This window comes from Anser cygnoides, chromosome 2 (genome assembly GCF_040182565.1).
Source record: "Anser cygnoides isolate HZ-2024a breed goose chromosome 2, Taihu_goose_T2T_genome, whole genome shotgun sequence".
In the NCBI taxonomy this organism is placed as follows: domain Eukaryota; kingdom Metazoa; phylum Chordata; class Aves; order Anseriformes; family Anatidae; genus Anser; species Anser cygnoides.
The window spans coordinates 62,474,099-62,493,605 of record NC_089874.1 but is presented as its reverse complement, the minus strand read 5'-3'; the positions used below and the strand labels follow the sequence as shown (position 1 = coordinate 62,493,605).

Sequence of the window (19,507 nt, the reverse complement as noted above, 5' to 3'; positions counted from 1 at the left end):
AATCTTAGGCTGCTCCACTGGCTGGAAAGGTTCCTGGTGTAATTTCAGACAGACCTCAGTGAGGGTTTGCCTAAACTCTGCTTTGTTCCTTGGCTGTCCTTTTGATCAGAGTATTTTGAGATAGGATTTTAAGCCTGTTTAGTTACATTTCCTTTTTTTCTGGTCTCCTGACCTGCCTCCTGTGCCAGGGATTGCTAGGGCAAGCAGCAGGAGACAAATTTTACTCCTCCCATCCACAGTGTTGTGCCAGAAGGCTCCTCCCAAATGTGGTACAAGCCCTTCAGGGCTATTTATGACGAGGGATGAAGGTTGCTCTTGCAGCCTCAAATGCAGGATAGCTAATAAAATTAAGCTTTAAAAACATACTGTCTGAAAAAGAGTATTACTGGTATTGCCTAGTATTGCCTGGGAATGCTGTACCCTCCAATAAACCAAACTTTCCCCCAGTAGTTGGACATTTCCATGAACTTGAATCAACTAAGCTTTGTCTACAGGAAAGGACAAGATAATCCACACAGCCAGCTGGGTGGGGCTGACAACTTCAGAGACCTTGTGGTTTTAAGAAGCATATTCTGAAGAGAAAGAAAGAAACCCAATCTGTATCAGCGTTTTCTACCTGCAGTATTCTGTAAGCGGGGAGCAGAGAGCTAAAGACACGTTATTTCTTTCATATCTGTAAAGCTGCATAAAATCTGTGTCAAAGCATCAAGAAGCAAGGGATACAGAGTTAAATTTCTACACAATCTGTAACTGTGAAAGCATTCAAGAACTTTCAGAGCATGCTGCTAGGACTGTGTTCTCAGTATAGAGAAGATTTTTGTCCTTGCTAATCGTCTTGTGACATCTGACAGTACTCTTCACTTCTCTGAGCAAGCTCAGACGTATCTTCCACTCATTCTGACTTCTGTGGCAGTAAATAAAGGATTTTATTGCTATGCAATATGAGGGGAAATCAGCTTTATATGGTAAAACCTAGACCTGGACATGAATTTGAGTACACCCAGCCTTTCAGCCAAATCACATGTCAGTGCAGGTAACCTTGTTTCCTCTGTCTCTGTTAACCACTGTCCTCTTCCAGGGACTGGGCATGTGCTATACAAGTAAGTATTTCAGTCAAAGGGTGAGTGATGTTCCTCGGCTGGTATTCAGACGCCTTGCAGACTAGGAAGCAGAGAGAGTGGGAAAGGAGACAGAAGCAGAAGCAAATTCTGATTGTGAAATTAAACAGAAAGGCAAACAGCTAGACTCCACCAAGATCCTTAAAATCCCAGAACATTTGACCCTAACCTTTGGCCTGGTGATTCTTAACCATATCTTTAAAGGGATGCCCTAAGGAACAAGACGCAATTTGCTTTTCCTATTTTTATTTTATTTTAAGGTCCATCATATCCACAAAACCACATGAATTCAAATATAGTCACTAAAATACCTATTATAAATGAGGTGACAACTAATCAGTGCTAGCTAGAACAGAGTGAGAAAGAGGTACAGGGCTGGAACGAAAGGAATGACAAATAAAATTCCCAGATAATGAATGAGGTTGTCCTTATTTCCAGACTCTGGGAAACAAGAAAAAAGCAACATTCTCACTACATGTAAACAAAGAGAAAAATTCAGTTTTTCACTCAGAGAGACTGAGATGTTATTGTTAGGACTGTTATTATTTTGTTTTCATTTGATGACTAGTACTTACCCATTGATAGATGAGTCCACTTCATGCATCAGGGGCACTGACAGGGTTAGAGTATTATCATGCAGAGACTCTGTGCGTTCTAGGTTTCCACTGTGCCAGAAAGGAAAAATAAACACACTGTAAAACCACAGCCTTTACAATACAGCTACCATCTCTCTGCTTTGTATTCTGAGCCTCTTCCAGTGATGTTGCCTCTCATTAAGACGCCTCTCAAAGATTGTTACTTCTGTTCATCCCTCTTTGGAGGGGGCACACATACAAGACATGCTTTGCAGCTCCTCCTTTGTGGCTGGGGCATAAGCAAGATCATGCTGACAAATCTATCTTTGAGCAAAGTGCTCAGTTCAAAAGTGCAGAACGACAGCAGCAATCATGCATAGTGGAGAGGAACAAGGATATTTCAAATGCAACTCCAATGGTTGATTTTTTTCCCAGCCTGACTGCACATCAGTTTGGGAGGGATACACACACTTCACAGAGGTTCTTGACACAGTAAATGAAGCTCCCCTTTTATTGTACCTACATTATTTCACAGCACTGTCTCAGTACTGCTATGAGCAACTTTGCATGTAGACCCTCATACTGAACTAGCCATAAACTCTCAGCTGTTCTGCTCCCTCTGCACGTTTTAATTGTCAAAATGAAAGCAGTTCTACTTTGTATCTTCAAAGCCAGTTGCCACCGCTGGTCAAAAGCAGAAGAAGGAAAGAGAAAAGTGAGCAATCATCTCTCATTTAAGTCAGTTTATTTCAGTGTGAATACTTGTGTATTAAGTCCAGAAAAGGTTCCTGAAATGCATGACCAACAGGCAAACTTGTAAATATTCTAATTCTGGTGGTGAGTCTGCTTGGTGGGTGACAGCTTAAAATAAGAATATATTGCATATATTTCTTGTTCCTTCAGCAGTGACTCTGATTGCTTTTGCCTTGGTGTTTATTGGATTTACTCACAAATCTATCTGTTAAAAGATACGATCCTCTTTACTTCAGAACATTATCACTGAGGCAACAGCAGGTAGTAACATCCCAAATGATACCATGCATATGATGAGTTGCTCAGTCAGGTTATGAAAACAGAGCCTGTTGGCTACATACATATGTAGATACAGCTCAGCCTTCTGAGACTGACACATTGGCTATACCGGCTAAACACAGCTATGGCTCAACAAAAGCTTTTCTTCTGAATAGGCTCAGGAAGAGTCCAAAATGGAGATATTTCTCATCTCAAATATCAAAATATTATGCTGAGAAGCAGAATAAGCAAGTAGAATTTAATATAGGGCTCATATGTATGTATTTATCTGTTTAAAAAGAAGCAGTTACTGTAAAAAAAAAAAATGAAAACATAGCTCGGTGAATCTAGCTCCAGCAAAATAGTTCACTCCAGAAAGCAATAGAAGAGTTATGTTTAAAATAAACAAAAAAAAAAATGAAGACCTAGTGTAGTGCTGAGTCTTTGATCTCTCTCTCCCACTACAGAACCAGTCTCTCTTGTTACAGATGCTACTGCCAAATTTGCAGCTACAAGGGACAGGTTAAGTGGCCACTTGAAGTGTAATACTTAGTTTCCCATGACAGCATGGTATAGCTAACAGCTTTTCCATGCCAGACATTTCTGCAGGACTAGCTCCAGTTTTGTGTGGGAACAACGTCCCCACTCATTGCAGTCTAACCACAGTACAACAGACATTTCCCTGTCCATTTCCTTATCACTGACTTTACCCCAGGGCTCCCTGTTAAAGCCCAACAACTTTTGTGGTAGAAACATTTTATTACTCTCATTTGACAGCAATGGAATTGAGCAATTTGCCCAAAGTCATGGAGAAAATGAGGGTAATTCAGCAATGGGAGCTACACTGTTGCTGGAGGTTCAGCTGAATCCTGAACGACACAACTGTCCTCCAGCCCATCCTTCTGAAAGATAGTCTTTTAATCCCTCTGATCATTTGCACTATGTGTACAAACTACTACATATTTATTTGTTCCATCTAAAGGCAGCAACTAACCCTCTTCACTGGTAGTGCACAGAAATCTTGAGGAGTGAGGTTACTGAGGAAAGCCCTGTGCTATCCAAGGCAGGGAAAGGAGAGGTACAGCCTGGAAAATGCTGGTTGGGCAAATGTAAAGCACTCCTGACCTATCTTTGCAATGGCTGGCATTTACATGACAGATCCCAGTACATCTCCCTGACCTAGAGGTATTACAGGGTCATCTGAACACAAGATCAACTTCTCTTCATGGAGAATAAAACTGGTCTAAACGTGCAAGACGTGGTCTTGCCCATCTGATGCGAGGTCTCACTGTCAGCATTTCCTACTGGCACCACATGCTGCAAGATCTTTTTCCCTGCCTACAGCTGTTACAGGAGGGAGAGGATGCTGCCCTACAAGAGCAGTCACTCAGCAACTGCTACATCCCCTCTCTCATCTCCAGCTGGCCTCTGAAGTGTCATCAAAGTGGGGAGGAGAGTTCACACAGGAGATCCTGACTTTGATGTGCCAGGATACGAAGCTGGCCTGTTCACACAGTAAGTGGAAGCAGCAACCAGTCCCACATTCAGCACGTCAGAGCAGCAGTTTATGGCTCAGGTTAATGAAGCTATGCTACAGTTGGTTTCCATAAACACCCAGACACTGCCTGTGACAGAACCATCCCTGGTGTCTGCTTCTTTGTGGCACAGAGCACTTGTCACATCTTTTATTTTGCCCAGGATGAAGTTCCTATGCATGTATCTTAAGGTTACTGGCTAATATTTGGCACCACACTACCTTAATGCCTGCTGCAAATACCTCTGGGACAGTACCCCATTCAGCTGTTTCATGCAGTCTGGCATACCTTCCTAAAGATCCAGAGAGGGGAAAAAATAGACATCAACTTTGGAAACTGTCAGTAAGATCCCTGACCATCTGATGAAAGCATTTTTCTTTTCTGGTTTGCATCCAAGCATGCTTATTTCATTCAAATGCTGGAACAAGTGGATCTGCCTGGTTCTGATCGTCAAGCACAGCTGAACTGAGCTTGACTTACAGCCCAAAGGGAAGGGCACATAAAAACAAGGGCCTTCCAACTGAGAGAGCACAAATTGCTCCTTCAGAAGCACAGCTGCCTGGCAAACAAACCCTACACACAATCCCACCTCATTTTTCAGGAAGGTAAGTCACATGGTTCCTCTGCATTATCAAAATACACACATTTAGCTTCAGCCATTTAACCTTGTTTACTGTACATACATGTGTTATCATATCATGTCACTGCTACCACACAATTGTCAAGCACATGCAATGCACACATCATGCAAGGAAGAATATTCAAGTCATCAGGACGTACAAAGGTTCTCTTACCTTTGGGCAGTGACAAGGAAGGTAAGTGTTTCTTCTTGCCCAGACAGGTGACTTGTGTCAAAGATCACACTGAACTCATACTACACAAAGAAAAAATGGCATTTAGAGACATTGTACTTTGTTTCAAAACATACTTATTCTGAAACTTCATACATATTTTACTGGTCTAGCTGTACAGATGTAGCATATTTTGACACATTTAATAGAGCCTCCTCTACTGTGGAGTAGCTTTTAAATCTAAGGAATTGCTCATCTGTTCAAATACTACAGAATCCAATTTTTCTTTCATTGTGAAAAGGCCTTTATTAGAACTGCCATTCAATGATACTTTTGGAATAGATTATCTGCCAGTGGAAGAGTCTTCTAGTTTAAAGGGATCATTATCCAATCCTACCTCAGCACCAATGTGTACAGTAGTTGCTGGTGAAGCGATCTTTTCAGGGAATAAAGATCATATAGGCATGCACTGACACCCGGAACAACCAACAGTAGCCAAAGCACCATTCAGGCCAATAATCAAACTGGATAAAATCAGGTGCCAATTTTGAATAGAGAACCTACTTTGATGATCCCTGTAGCACTACATTAAAAAAGCTGTTGCATCAAATATTTATGTACCTCCAAAACCCAAGTGAAAGTTTCTGAATTCATGCTAATTTCAATGGCTTACTGAAAAAAAAAAATGGAGGTAACCCAACTATGTTATTCTGAAACAAAACACTGAAATTCTTACATCCCAGGTAATATTTTGCTGTTTTATTTTTTCCACTGTATTTTAAATCTTTTAAAATGTTTCAAAAGACTACGTTCCAACAAATATATGACCTATAACAGAAAATTTCATATAGGGTCATATGCTATGTCAATTCAAACAGAAAGGAGTAATTTTTGAAATTTAAATTTTCTAAAAAGTTTCACATTGATTTTGTTTGGTAATTTTCTTAAGTTATTCCTCTTCTCACCTTCCTGAGTTAGTCATGTGTACAGCTTTATTTAGGGACAGAAAGAATGTAGCTGGATTTGTAAATACTATGAAAGAGTTCATCCTCTACTACCCAAACAAAATCTTCCAAGAAAAAAAAACAACAAGCTACCAGGAAAACATAATACGAAAAAGTTATTACAACATTTTCAATGTCATTCATATGAATGCAGTTGCACTTTAATGTGAAAGTAGGCAAACATAAGAACAGAGTAAGGCAATATAAGTAAGGCAAAATCCTTCCCTATTTTTCTGCAGAGGAAAATTTTAAGGTTTTGGTAGCTACAGCTCTTGCACCATTTTTGAAGAACATTCAATTGCAATGCACAAGGTGTTGCCATTGGATGTATCTGGTGGGAAAGAGTACATCTGCCTTCCCACAACTATGAAAGGCTTCAGTATCTGGGTTAGAACACTACAGAAATTATCAGCCACACACATTTAAGAGAGCAACTGTCTTTCCCGTTACTCCTTGGAGACAAACAGAGGAAGAAACCATCACTCAGCAGATGAAAATATCACAACATTACCCTAGATTTTGATCTCATGAAAGGAAATCCCACACTGCACTTGAGGAAGTCTGATTCCAGCAACTCACAGGCAATGCCCAGCTCCTCCTGTACGAAAATAAAAAAGACCTTGAGATGATGGATTTGAGGAGAATAAGAGAAGGATTACCAAGAAATATCATTGAGATGAAATGATCTTAGAAAACAAAATATTTCCCATTGTATCACTGCTATTCCCAGAAATCTAATACTCCTTGAACAAGGAAAGGCACAATGAGGCATTTCCTGACTCCACCTCAGTAAGATCAGCACTAAGATGTGGACAACCATCTGAACGTTGCTCTAAGAGCCAGACCATGGGGAAATATGGCATGACTAAACTCATTGAAGCCAGTGGACCAGCCCAAAGTTCTTGGATAACTCAGACCATCAGTTATTCCCATTGTTTTTTAAAAGAGCTTTTAAATATTCCAGAATACAGGTTCTCCACATCAGTTTTCCCAGTATCATGAAGACAAAATTGTATTGGGTGACAGTGACCAAATCAGGACAGGCACAGATGCTGGAAAAAACTTCATCTGGTCCTAGTGTTATTCACCGCCCTGATCTCTTTGGTCCACAGGATGAGCTGCAATGATATGGGTACCAACCTTCTTTGATGATACAACGGTGGAATAAATAAATTAGGGAGATGGCCCTCTCCTCAAGATAAGCAATGACAGACTATGAACATTACCCATAATACAAAGGAAAATGTTAGAGCAGCCCTATCCTGCTTGATTGGCGACTCCATTAAACCAATGGAAGTGTTTCTATTGAATAGAAAGTGTTTCACTGTTCCATAAAAAAAAAAAATGTCTGGCTCCAGGTTAGCATGTTCTCATCTCCAGGTTATCACTCTGAATAAGTCCATCACATAAAACTTTAGGGGTAGGATTCAGTTCCACAGTCTGATGTGCACTTTTAAGTGCCTGCACAGGCCTACTTTTCGGTGCCTGCTGTGTGACTTAGATGCTCCCTTCATAGTCAATAGAGCCAGAAAACTGTTCAGCAGGACAAATGTAGATGTTTATTCCAGACTAAACTGAATAGTTATCAAGGCCCTGGTATTGTCTAGATCACCACTGTGGTACTGAAGTATGCAGCTACCACACAAATGCCTGAATTCAGCTATCTGAATCTAGAAATTAACTATATTCTAGACATGTTGCTGGGAATCTCAGAGGTACAGGAGATAGGGTTTATTTGACCTATTTTAGGTACCCAGAGTAGTTTGCAAAGCCCAGGGTCTGCCTCCTTATGCACATCTCCCAAATTGTTTGAGTTCTGCTTTAAACATGTACTTCAAATTAGATATTTGCATGAGTACCATTCACATCTAGAACAAGTATGTGCTAAAGTGGCTTCGTGAACCATGAACTCAGACTAAGCATCTCCAGGAAATGCTTCTCTGGCTTTCACGTTCTGATATGAGCATGGCATTAGTGTTCTACAGACGTAACGTCTTTCCTAACTGCAGTCTTGATCTTTCAACTGCTTTCTGCAATATCTGAAGGACAGAATCTCCTTTAACATCACGGTTCAAATCATGGCACACATTTATAGAAAATTATGTCCCTCACGCTTTCTTCTCTCAGTATTTCACTGGTTTCACATATAAAGAAAGTAATCTAAGGAGAAAATCCACGTATGCTTTGAGATGCCTGATGGCATGAAATTACTCCAGCACCACTCAACAGCCAGAGTTGTGTCCTCCATGTACATTTTCTTTATGGATTTGTTTCCTTGCAATCTTTAGTAGACCTTATTTGCAAAATTACAAAAGTTGGTACTGCCCAGCAAATCAAATATCTATATTCCGTTGTATAAAGCTGCCATTTTCATATTCTGTTTTGGATTTTCTCCTCCATTTAACACATAAAAGCAAAGAAAGCACTTCATGGACGCAGCGTCTCCTTCACTTGCCTCTTCCTCTCAGCTACGCGGGAGGTTCTCCAGCTTTATTCAAGAGATCAAGTGAACACAAACTGAGCAGCTGCATAACCAAATGAAAAATTTCACAGCTGTTTCCTCTGGGAACATTCTCATTTCTGTGTTGTTCCGATGTCCTTTGCTGTCTAACTGTGGGAACCTATGAACTCTCTTTCATCATCTCCCTCTCTCTGCTCATTCAAGAAGGGTTTCTATTTACATAGCTGTCTGGTGGTGACAGTCACCAGACAGACCCAAGAGGTTGTCTCCCCTCCCCAAGCCCGTATCACTTCAGAGATGTCAAGAACAGTAACAGAAAGAACACTCATCTTGATAATGGAAGAAGTACAATTCTTCTTCATTTTGCAAATTGGTAGCTGCCTGCCTTTGCAGTTCTGACAACAGGCAGGCAGATGCCAGTTGTTTATAAGGGCCTGTTAAGGAAGCATCAGGGAACACCGCATTGTGGCTGTTTTTGCTGTTACTGCTTGCAACAGCTTGATAGATGTATTGAGATTGACTTGAAAGACCTTCTGGCTTCATCAGCATACCAACCAGTTTAATGACTAACATTAATAGGACATTATTAATGCTGCAAATTCAAACTGTTCAATGCTAGGAAATAACAGAAGTAAGTTTGCCTGTACCACACTGGTTCAGCCTTCTGCACGTTTTTAAATTCCAGTGTACCTACAAACCTTTTCTATGGACCTATTGCTCTGCGATTAGGATTAAGAAGCTCTGATAATGGGTAAACAATTTGCTTCTCCTTCATTGCTCACTGTCTGGCCTCAGGCTTTATTTGCTGCGTACTGTTCTGGAGAGAGAAAAAAATGTTTGTTTTTTTTTTTTATGGGATTTCCTATGGTGTTCAGCTCTGTAATGCATGGACACTAAGCAAGCATTAAGTTCAGTTTTCAGAAAGCTGACAGACTGGTGCTGCCTTAATAACAAATAGGGAACAGAGGCAGGGGATTCTGGGCTTCCAGAAATTTTGGTGCCACTTCTCACTGATCTGAGGTAACACTTTAAGTGCATGGTGCTTCTCTATGACAATACAGCCTAGCTGAAAAGACGCAGTTTATTGCGTGAGTTTCCCTAGCAGAATTTCTAGTTTGCTTAGAAAACATAGCCAAAGGGAAGCTTCCCTTCCAGTTACAGAGTGTGAAGTTTTATCTGGACAACTTTGTTTTCTTTCTGAAACATTTCACAGTTTTTCATATTTTAAGGAGACTATCAGATAAAGAGTGAGCTAATTAGCCAAATAGCTGTACTATTACTGCATAACAAATAAAGACCCGGGTGTGAGAAACATGAAGCTCAGGCTGGCTCACAGTCTGTTTCTCCAAATCTTTTATCTCAGAAAGAAAAGTTCTTGATAATTATGACAAGAGCAATTAAACAGTCAAGTTTTAACTCCATCATAAGGGGCATATGGGGAAAAACAATTTAACCTAAATTTTATAGCATAATCCTTTCAAATACAATCCTTGAGGTATGTAACCAGGGTTTGATTAGAGATGTAACAAAATGGCCTTACTTCTGGGGTGTTTGTTTTAAAGCATAAATATCACGTGTAGTTTTCAACCAAGTAGTGCAGGAAGCTGGTAATGATCTATATATTAACGTTGTATGGGAGAAACAGCAACCTGGAAATGTTGCTATTTGTTAAATTTAAGACTTAAAGGAGAAGAAATTTCAGTAACGCTTGTGTTCTTCCTGAGTCAGATCCACCTCTCTTGCTGTTTCAAATATTCATCTGGTGTACCACGCAGCCTGCACTGGGAGACATCAGCTTTCTTCTCCAGTGGCATCTCTGGCCAGTACCTGTCTCCGCAGAAGCAGTCTGTTGCTGAACGTGGGGGCTCGGAGTACATCTTACTACTGGCTGACAACACAGGAGTGCTTAGGAGCAATGTCTCCTCATGCTTTGTCCCTAACCCACATGCTACATGCAGTCCAGTCTTTACTGCCCTGAACAGCTCAGCTATATAACCAGAAGAAAGCAAGAGGCTCACAGAATAATCTGCTTAAGACAGGAAAACAAAACATTCAGCTTGGCCTAGAAAGCATTTTAACATGAATAAAGCACTTTAACCACACAGATGGGATGCTAGGATCATTATCCTATATTAGAATAACTCAAGAGCAATATCCTTTTGCTGGCTTCACCTAGCTGATTATCTAGGGATATAACACATGGAACAACCCAAAATTTTGCTCTTTCCCTATCACAGAGGTTGTAACTGGACTGCAAGAGAACCTCACATTTCCCAGGCCACAAAAGGTAGATTATCACTAAGAAAATAGCTTGTCAGTACTAGAACAGGTTGTACCAAGCCAGTCTTTGACTGCATGCATCTTAGCATTTAGAAAGATTGTCTTCCCTTGATGTTTGATGGGCGTAATGTTCTCAGGATACGAAGATAGGACCAGCACCAGCTGGAGCACAAGACCAGAGTATTTTAGGTATGATCCTGAAGAAGACCACTTACGAGACCCAAACACTGCTCAAAGACAGCTGCTGTTTGTCCCCACTCCTCCTGAGACTTTTTTTTTAAATAAGATTTCTTAAATATTGTTTACTTTGACCTCAAAGTGTCGTTTTCAACTTGGTTAACTGCCAAATCTAAGACTTAAGAAAAAGGAAAAGAGAATGTCTTATGAAAAAAATAAAAGGGAGCAAAATAGGCTGCCTGGCTCTGGATAAAACACAGTGACAGGTTAGAGGCTTGCCTCTGGGAAGAGTCTTCATGCTGACATACCAACACAGGACATTGCTCCTTGTTGTGCTCCCCCTTCCTGAATGCCAGTGACCAGAAACAAACACTGTACATGAAGTGGAACAAGGAAGGGCACTGAACCTTCTTCAGCTTCAATTCAACTAGCAGTTTTAAAATCGAATCACAAATGTATTTTTCCCCTACAAATCTCGCATAGCTGGTATGTGGTGACTTAGTCATCAGCTGATACAACCTGAACCTCCTCTGCCTCATTCATGTCCAAACAAAAAGCTTCAACCTCAGAGGAAAAAATTTTCTGCTTCCCTCAGCCTGACCTGGAAGTTCCTATAAAACACATTATCCTGGTTTTCTTTTTCCCATCCTTAGGGTTATTCATTTCTTCCCCAAAGACAGAACAACCCTCCTCTGAACTGAGGTCGCCCCCCACCCGGAGTCATCAGCACACTGCTTTGACCTGCTCCCACTGCTCATCCCCACCCACAACTGGTTGCAAGCCTGATACCTCAAGCAAGCCCTCAAGTAATCATCCCCAGCCCATTGGTTCCCCTTCAACACCGTCTGCTACCAAGCTCTTATCTATTTGACAACTCTTCTACCAAATTATGACTATCAGCAAAAGCAAACAAATATAAAAGTATAGGCCACTTGTGCTGTAATTTGCACTCACCAGTGCTCTCACAGGAAAGGTGTGAATTCAACCATCCTAACACCCATTTATTGCCTGTCAGATCTCTGTTTTTTAAGAATACGAGCTACTACTAGATAGTGCATCTTCAGTGTCAGCATGAAGCTGCACTAGAACAGTACTCAACTTGTAGAATTTAGCAAAATGATGTCATGGATACAACTTTTTTTTTTTTTGTAATAAAATCATACCAGACAGTCAAGAGAAAGTTATATTAATTCCTGCACTGATGGTGAGTTGGGTACTGCTCTGAATACTGTTGGTTATCCGTGCCAGAAATGACCTAATCCTGTTAAACAGTCTTCTGATTCACTGTTATTTTTGAATGGATTAAAATCACTAATAAAAAGCACTGAAAATATTTTTGTTGCAGAATTGTTAGGATAAACTGTATAATTTTTGGCAGAAAAACAAAACAGAACAAAACATCAGACTTGCTAGATATTACATCTAAGAACAGATTACTTCTCTCTTTCCTCAGTTATATTCAAATTAAAGCTTTTGTTGTTGTTTAGATGATAAAATGTCTCCCCTGCAAATCCTGGCTGCTAGCACATATGCTTTGGAACAGAGAAGAAAATGTCCTGGAAGCCTTGATGACATGTTGGCAGAACACCCCTGTTTTGAAGATATTGAGAATTTCTTTTACTTGTTAGGTTTTTTCATCCTGCTGCACGTTTTCCAATGGGTAAAAAGGAAAAGTGTCAAGAGCAAGTACTGAGAAACCCTGCACTTGTTGCTGGAGAACATGCTCTTGGTTGTTTCTGCTTTTCCTGTTCTGTAACACCTGTCTGTCTGAGAAACACCAAACCTGACACCACAGGGCACCACCTATCCTCACCTGAGAGGTCCTACAAGTGCACTAAGGAAGGCTAGTTACACTGTCTACTTCATGCTGTGTTAAATCCCCAAAATTAGATACTTTAAGTCTACCCAGTACAGACTCTCCAGTATATAGACTTCACAACTAGTTCTCCCCACTAGTTATTTGGAAATTCAGGGTATCTGACCTGCACATTAAAGGTAGAGGCTTTTATCAGACACTAGGTAAAACAGAGTTTAGTGAAATAATTTAGCTAAATTTGTACATTTTTTTTTTCTATATTCATCATGGACTCTTGTCGTATAGCACATACTTGTATCTCAGCAATTTCAACTTACAAATTAGAATTTTTGGTGAATAGGGACACTTTCCTAAATGAGAGATTAAACGAACATCTGGATGTTTTGTTCCACCCCAACAGGACAATTATATAAACCTGACCTGCATTTTGTGAGCTTCTCACCTTAGGGAGATATCACTGAACACATGTATGTTCACAGCTGGTACCTGCTTCTGTGCACTGAGCTAGCAAACATGGGTAGCACTAACAGCTCTCAGGTCAGGAACCTAAAATAAACGATCACTTCTCTGATGATATTTGGGATGGCCTCCTCAAATTACTGTTCATAATCTCAGTGTAAGCCCTTCAGCTGTACTTCAGTAACTTCCCCCCACTGTGGCTTTCCCTAGGGTTCTGAGAGAATAATTTTTATTTTGATCCTACCCTTTGCTCTCCCTGCCTCACAATCCTCTTAATGCCTTCACTGAAGCTTCAAGGATATGAAGATTAGTAAACTCACTCAATAGCCACCTGAGTATACTGATTTAGTTCCCTTCCACAGCAACAGAGGTCACCAAAGAATGTGGGTCACAGTTACATGCACATACAGAGCAATTAGGAAAGCTTCAGCTCCTGAAAGCTTGGGGATTTTTTCAATACAAATACTGGCCTAGGTTGAGTTTCCCTATGACTGTAAGCAAGCGCAGCTCAAGTAATTTCATCTTGCAGGTCCTTTCTTGTGCAAATAACAGGATGGATTTTCTAATACAATTCCATAGATAACATGCTTGCCTCCAAAATGGTGCTTTGCTGGGTATTTTAAAACTGCAGGAACACAAAGAGGATCAGTGGTATTGTAAACAGAGAACTCTTCCTGACGCTACACAATAATTCAAGTAGAAGACATCTGTTATGACTGAAATGGTGACATTTAGAAATCTCAGGACCTCACAGACTGAGGCTGGTGTTTTGGGAGTTTGGTTCTCTTTTTTCTAGCTGGGAATGCCACGGGACTTTTTGTGAGCTCCAAGCATGTGTGTGACCTGGCAAAAAGAAGACCCTATTGCTGACAGCAGCTTTGAAGATGGACTGCAGTGGTCCAGCACAGGTGACCATGTCTTTAAAAGCCATCGAAGATCTAGGAAAAATTCTCATGTACATTTCAGTGAGTTTTGCTCTCAGAACAAAAGTCTCATGAGTTTTATTCAATTTCTTGACGTGGTATATTTAGCTACTTCAAACTTCTGAATCTCATGTTCAGAAGCTCTTGGGTACATTTCTCTACTTGCCAACGCAAATTGGGTGACAAGGAACCACAGAAAAGAATTAATTTATTTCCATCATGAGTTTTGTTTTAAGATGGATTTTATTCCTTCATCATAACAGCTCTGTAGCCCCAGCTTCACAGGTTTCTTCTGCTGTGTTTTCCAAACATTGGTGGAATGCAATCAACAATGTGAATAATGTGAAGGGCAATCCAGTGATAAATTAGCAGCAATGGCAACTATCATGTGAAAGTTATTCTAAGTCAGTACCTGCTAGGAAAAGTATTATAGAGAAGGAAATACAGATTCAGTAGGGACTTGCTCACCTAGATGTTAGCCTTACGATGTTTATTTAGTCTCCTGAATATAATGATTGAAAAATATTGGATATCCAATCAAATTACATGATGGAATAAAAATACCATGTGTTCTGCAAGGGTCTGTTTTGAAAGGCATCACAGGGCCTAAACGTTTTCCTTCACTTTTGAGCATTGGGATATTATCCCAACAAACTAAGCCAGCAAACGTGAGGTGTCATACATAAATTCTGTAGCTCCACAAACTGCTGTTTCATTGGCAAAGAGCACTGTCCATGCCAGCGCTCACATGAGCAAGCAAAACTGCATACCCCAAGTATACTGACACACACGCAACCAAACACACACAAAAAGATTTGGGGAACCAGGGTGGCTGGTCTTGTAATTTTGATAATGAATCTATCCTTTAATTCATTATCAAAAAATAAGCTTGAAAGGTGATGGGGAACCTCTTTTTTCTCTAGTTCTCTTCATGAAACAACAAAATTATTTGGCATCAGAGAGAGATTTTCTGTCCTATTCCATGATCTCATTAGTAAATGCTGTAGGCACACCCCACCCCCAAGCCCAGCAAGCCTGGCTTCAAACATCTTGGATTTGCTGCTTATTTTGTGAAAACAACTATTTCTATGTAATTAATTAGAGCATCCCTCCTCTTCCTTCCCCACCCTTGACAGAATCTATTTATAGACCATGAGATCACCAATCCCAACCAACACAGCAAATCTTTGAGGAAGGAAGGAGAGAAAAACAAAAGCTTTTCTATTTGCTGGATATTTTCAGCATTCTTATTTTTCTTTCTTTCTCTCATAACATTTATCTTAACCAGAGAAAAGCTAGCATAGCAGATTTTTAAAGCACATCATCTCAGAAACCTAAGCAGCACCAGAAATTGGTCACTCAGCTCATGTAGGTGATTAAGTCCCCAAACACGTTTTTGAACAGGTCAATTAAAAACAGTTGTAGTTTTGCAGCTCCTACCTTTTAAGGGACCTGTAGGGCAGGTGGTGAAGTTGTAAGGAGAAAGGGAGGTTTGGTGCCACTCCAAGAATTTTCATCTCCTTTGCCAGCACACAAATTCACATTTTCAACAGACCAACTGGACTTGCATCAGCTTCCAGTGTACTACACAAGCTAAACCCTTCTCTCTCTTTTTTTTTTTTTTTTTAAACTTCGGATGAGTACTGTTGATCTTAGTTAATCAACAAAAAGGAAAAAAACAAGCCAGGGAACATCACCAAGATCCTCTGTCCCCCTACAGCTAGTAGGTCAGTTGTCCCTCATTCATTGTGAGGTTGACTACATTTCAGCCATGCTGCTCCTAACCTCTTTTTGTATGTGTTAATGTACAGCTATATTTACTCCAGTAGCAGAGTGGGAACAGCTTAAAGGTCAGGCTTCAACCTGCCCACTCAACAATGTTCATCCCGTGGAGCATCCTTGGACATGAGCTGGATGTTATTAGTAATATAAGGAATGCCATTTAAATTTGGGCACAATGGGACATATGACTAAGTCATGTAGAGATTGTTATCTAGGATAAACTGACAAAAAGCCCCCAACGTATAGGATATCATGCCCCAACCACTTACAGCAGTGGGTGACCAGTGCCCACAGAGGAATCATCCAGGTGAACTGGAGACACTGGACTTTCCCTGGGATCTCTTTACTATATCTCAGAAAAGCTTGGAATAGAGATGAGAGCCTTATTCTTGCTTTTATACTCTTTCACAGACAGTGGTATGAAAGCAGTCACGGCAGAAAATACTTCTCACCAGAGCAAATATGTATTTTTTGGAACATAGTTGTTAATGACAAGTGCGCATTTCTGAGGCCACCTCCCCTGCCCCCCCTCCCAGCAGAAATTATCATCTTAGAAGTGACATCATTGCTGACATCACCAATTCAGGAACACGTGCTGGGGTTCTGGCCCGTGTAGCTACATACACACTCCGGGGAACATGCATTACCTCAGACTTGGCACTCGCACCTCTTTTCTCAGCACAGGGTCTGCCGGTCCAGTCGGGATAATCTCAGGCTCCTGAAAACCTCTCTAAGTCCTGAACACAACCCAAAACAAATGTTTTCCCAGGGCCAGAAAGTTCAAGCTGCCTTTCCTCCCTATCTCCACATGGCTCTAACACTTCCTAGTTCCTGCTGGGAGGGCAACCACCTGAGCTGAAAAGGTGTTAGGGAGACAGACTTGCAGGGGCCAGCAGCTACCTTGACTGGAGGCACTAGAAATGTCGAGAGGAAACCTCCTGTCGTGCAATTTCACAGGCATTTTGCTGATTTGAGGCTTTGGAGGACCATGTAGGGGTTTGAGAGCTTACCCCAGCCACTTCCTGCAAAAGCTCCTTGCTTTTAATACTCAGCTCGGGGGGCTTTGGGTGCAACATGTCTGCTCAGCAGAAGAAAGATCCTGGAAATGTTGGAGTAAGATCAGTATCAGTCCCAGTGGCAGCTCATTCATTCTCGACCAAAAAAAGGAAGAGTGTTCTTTTTACAGGAAGGATTTAGATGTCCTTCATGGTATATAAGAAAAAAAAAAACACACAAAACAAAACATCTTAAGCAGGTCCTGGCAGGGAGCACGGCTTGCATTTGGACTCCCTTTTATTTTCTCCATCTTGCAAATCAATCTTTTCTTTTGTCCTTCCTTCCTTTAAAGGATGATAAGCAATGACAAGGTAGTTCTAACAAGACAACTTCATTTAATGCTGTATTGTCATTAGCCGTTCCTCAAAAGCAGCCTTTTTGGTTCATTGTGTCACTTCCCCCCCTTTAGAGAAAAAAGAAAGCAGAGATAACAGGGCTGCCTGCCTGTAGGAAGGGACAGTTAATGACACTCCACAATTAAAAGCTGCTAAAAATGCAAAGTGGTGAAGCATCAAGCCTGGAACACAAGACAGTTTTGTGAGCTTAATTTATGTACTAAATAACGTAATTCATGTCCATTGTGACCAAGAAATTAATATCTAAGCCTGTGTGAACTCAAGTTTAATAAAAACAAACAAAACTCATTCTGGTGATCCAGTTTTCACCTGTCCTTTGTAATCCTCACTAAAGAATCAGGCTTGTAACTTCTATTAAGACACAAATGCCTTTCACATAACGAGTGCTTTTTATAGTGGAACATGTAATTATTGCTTGAAATAGAAAGAGAAACGATTCATTGCTTGGAACTTGCTAGCTAAAACAATAAACAGGCCCCTCTGCTAGGGGCATGCAGCATGCAGCACTGCAAAAGTATGTACAGGCAGTGGGGAAAAAGGGCTGAGAAAAAAGCTAACATCAAACCTCATTTGAGGCTTTCTGTTAATGGCTTTGCTCACGCTATTTTCCAGCTGAGGGAGACAGACATATACAGTGGTTTCAAACTGGGATTAACCCATTGGCTCCACTCATATGACCATGAACTAATTATTTTTTATTTCCTCTGACATATGCAGTTAGAATGAGAAATGGCAGAAAGGCATGTCATAATTGTATCAAAGCTAGTAAGATGCTACACCGTGCGTGCCAGATAGCTCCATATATAAAATGATCAGACCCTGCACATATTTCCAAAATATTTGCTGCTCCTATAGCTATACTCCTCGCCCTATAAATATATAGGAACATATTTATGGCTGTATTAAGAAAAAAAAAATCTCAAGAGTAATTTCAGAAGGGTAATAATAAAGCTAAGCGTTCTTTTTCCTCCTAAACTGACACAAAAAAAGAATCTTTCTTTCCAAAGAACTGACACAACTGGAAACACCAATCATTCAACCTGAAGAAGTTGTCTACAGAAACTGTCCTGAGTTCTTCCCAACCAAAACATCCTCTGTGCACCTGAAATCCCATGAATGCCACCAATGAACACATTTAAAGAGATAAGGGGACAGGAAGTGGCAAGGGGGACCTCTCTTCTCTTTGTGTAAGAACTGCTAGACTATTCTGCCTTAGCTTGCAGAAGGATTGTCCCTAGAAGGATTATGTCCCGTTATATCCCTAGAAGGATTGGGGACATAAAGGGTGCCTTTGTTGACCTAGTGTTGTTAGAAGTATTTATACTTCAACCTATTCATATTGTACCATTTTTTGAACAAATTCAAGTATCTTTCACACACACACACATTGCCCCATTCATTAACAAGGCACAAAGTGAAATAAAAAGTTAACTGTGTCTTTGCAGCCAAGCAAAAGAAACTATTTCCTAGAACCAAAACCAATAACACACACATACACACCACAAATGACCCTAACACAGCCACTTTACCACAGGTATTTTGTGCCCCACAGGTTATTACCATCAGTAGATATAATCACTGAGGAGCCAAATATGTGCAATGTGCAAGTTACATGTACATTTGCAGAGACTTTTCAGTAGATTTTTATAAATGCCATTTACTTTTCCATGAGCTTTCCAGCTCAGTATTGGAAAGAAGAGCAACTACCACTTCTAATGTGAACTCTAATCACACAGATCATTTCATGTTCTTATCTTTCAGGGCTATTAAGATAAGCTTCTTAACAGCAGTGCATTCTCATGCATATGAGTGCATGCTCTTCAATACCTCAGACAAAAGTCAGAGACAGGGAAGCTGTTCAGAGGAGAAAAGGGTCTGCGGTGAGCTGTCCTTCATCCTGACTACACATGTAGATGTACGTACATATATGTGCACACATCTCACTACTAAATCATGGTTGCATGTTAAGAGGAGAGTTGTTTTTCATTATTACAGATAACCCATGGGCTGTAACATTATTCTATAGTAATGAACGGAAGTTCAAAACATGTTTCTCAAAATTAAAAGCAGAAAAAAAATCAGGTGGCAGAAACCAAAGAATCAACATTAATTTCCTAGTGATATTTCTGAAAGCACAGATAATATATGCTCACGTGTAAGACA

General features: G+C 40.5%; 1 protein-coding gene across 4 annotated transcripts in view; it reads right to left on the bottom strand.

The window, feature by feature from the left end:
- Positions 1 to 19,507, bottom strand: part of ITGA9 (integrin subunit alpha 9) — a 217,531-nt gene that overhangs the window by 49,889 nt on the left and 148,135 nt on the right. For all 4 annotated transcript variants that reach the window (XM_066992239.1, XM_048075533.2, XM_066992240.1 and 1 more), the window contains exons 19-21: positions 6,546 to 6,632; positions 5,034 to 5,113; positions 1,694 to 1,783 (exon numbers count right to left, since the gene is read on the bottom strand). In XM_066992239.1, coding sequence (XP_066848340.1) covers positions 1,694 to 1,783; positions 5,034 to 5,113; positions 6,546 to 6,632 — 257 coding nt within the window. The remainder of the gene's footprint in view (positions 1 to 1,693; positions 1,784 to 5,033; positions 5,114 to 6,545; positions 6,633 to 19,507) is intronic.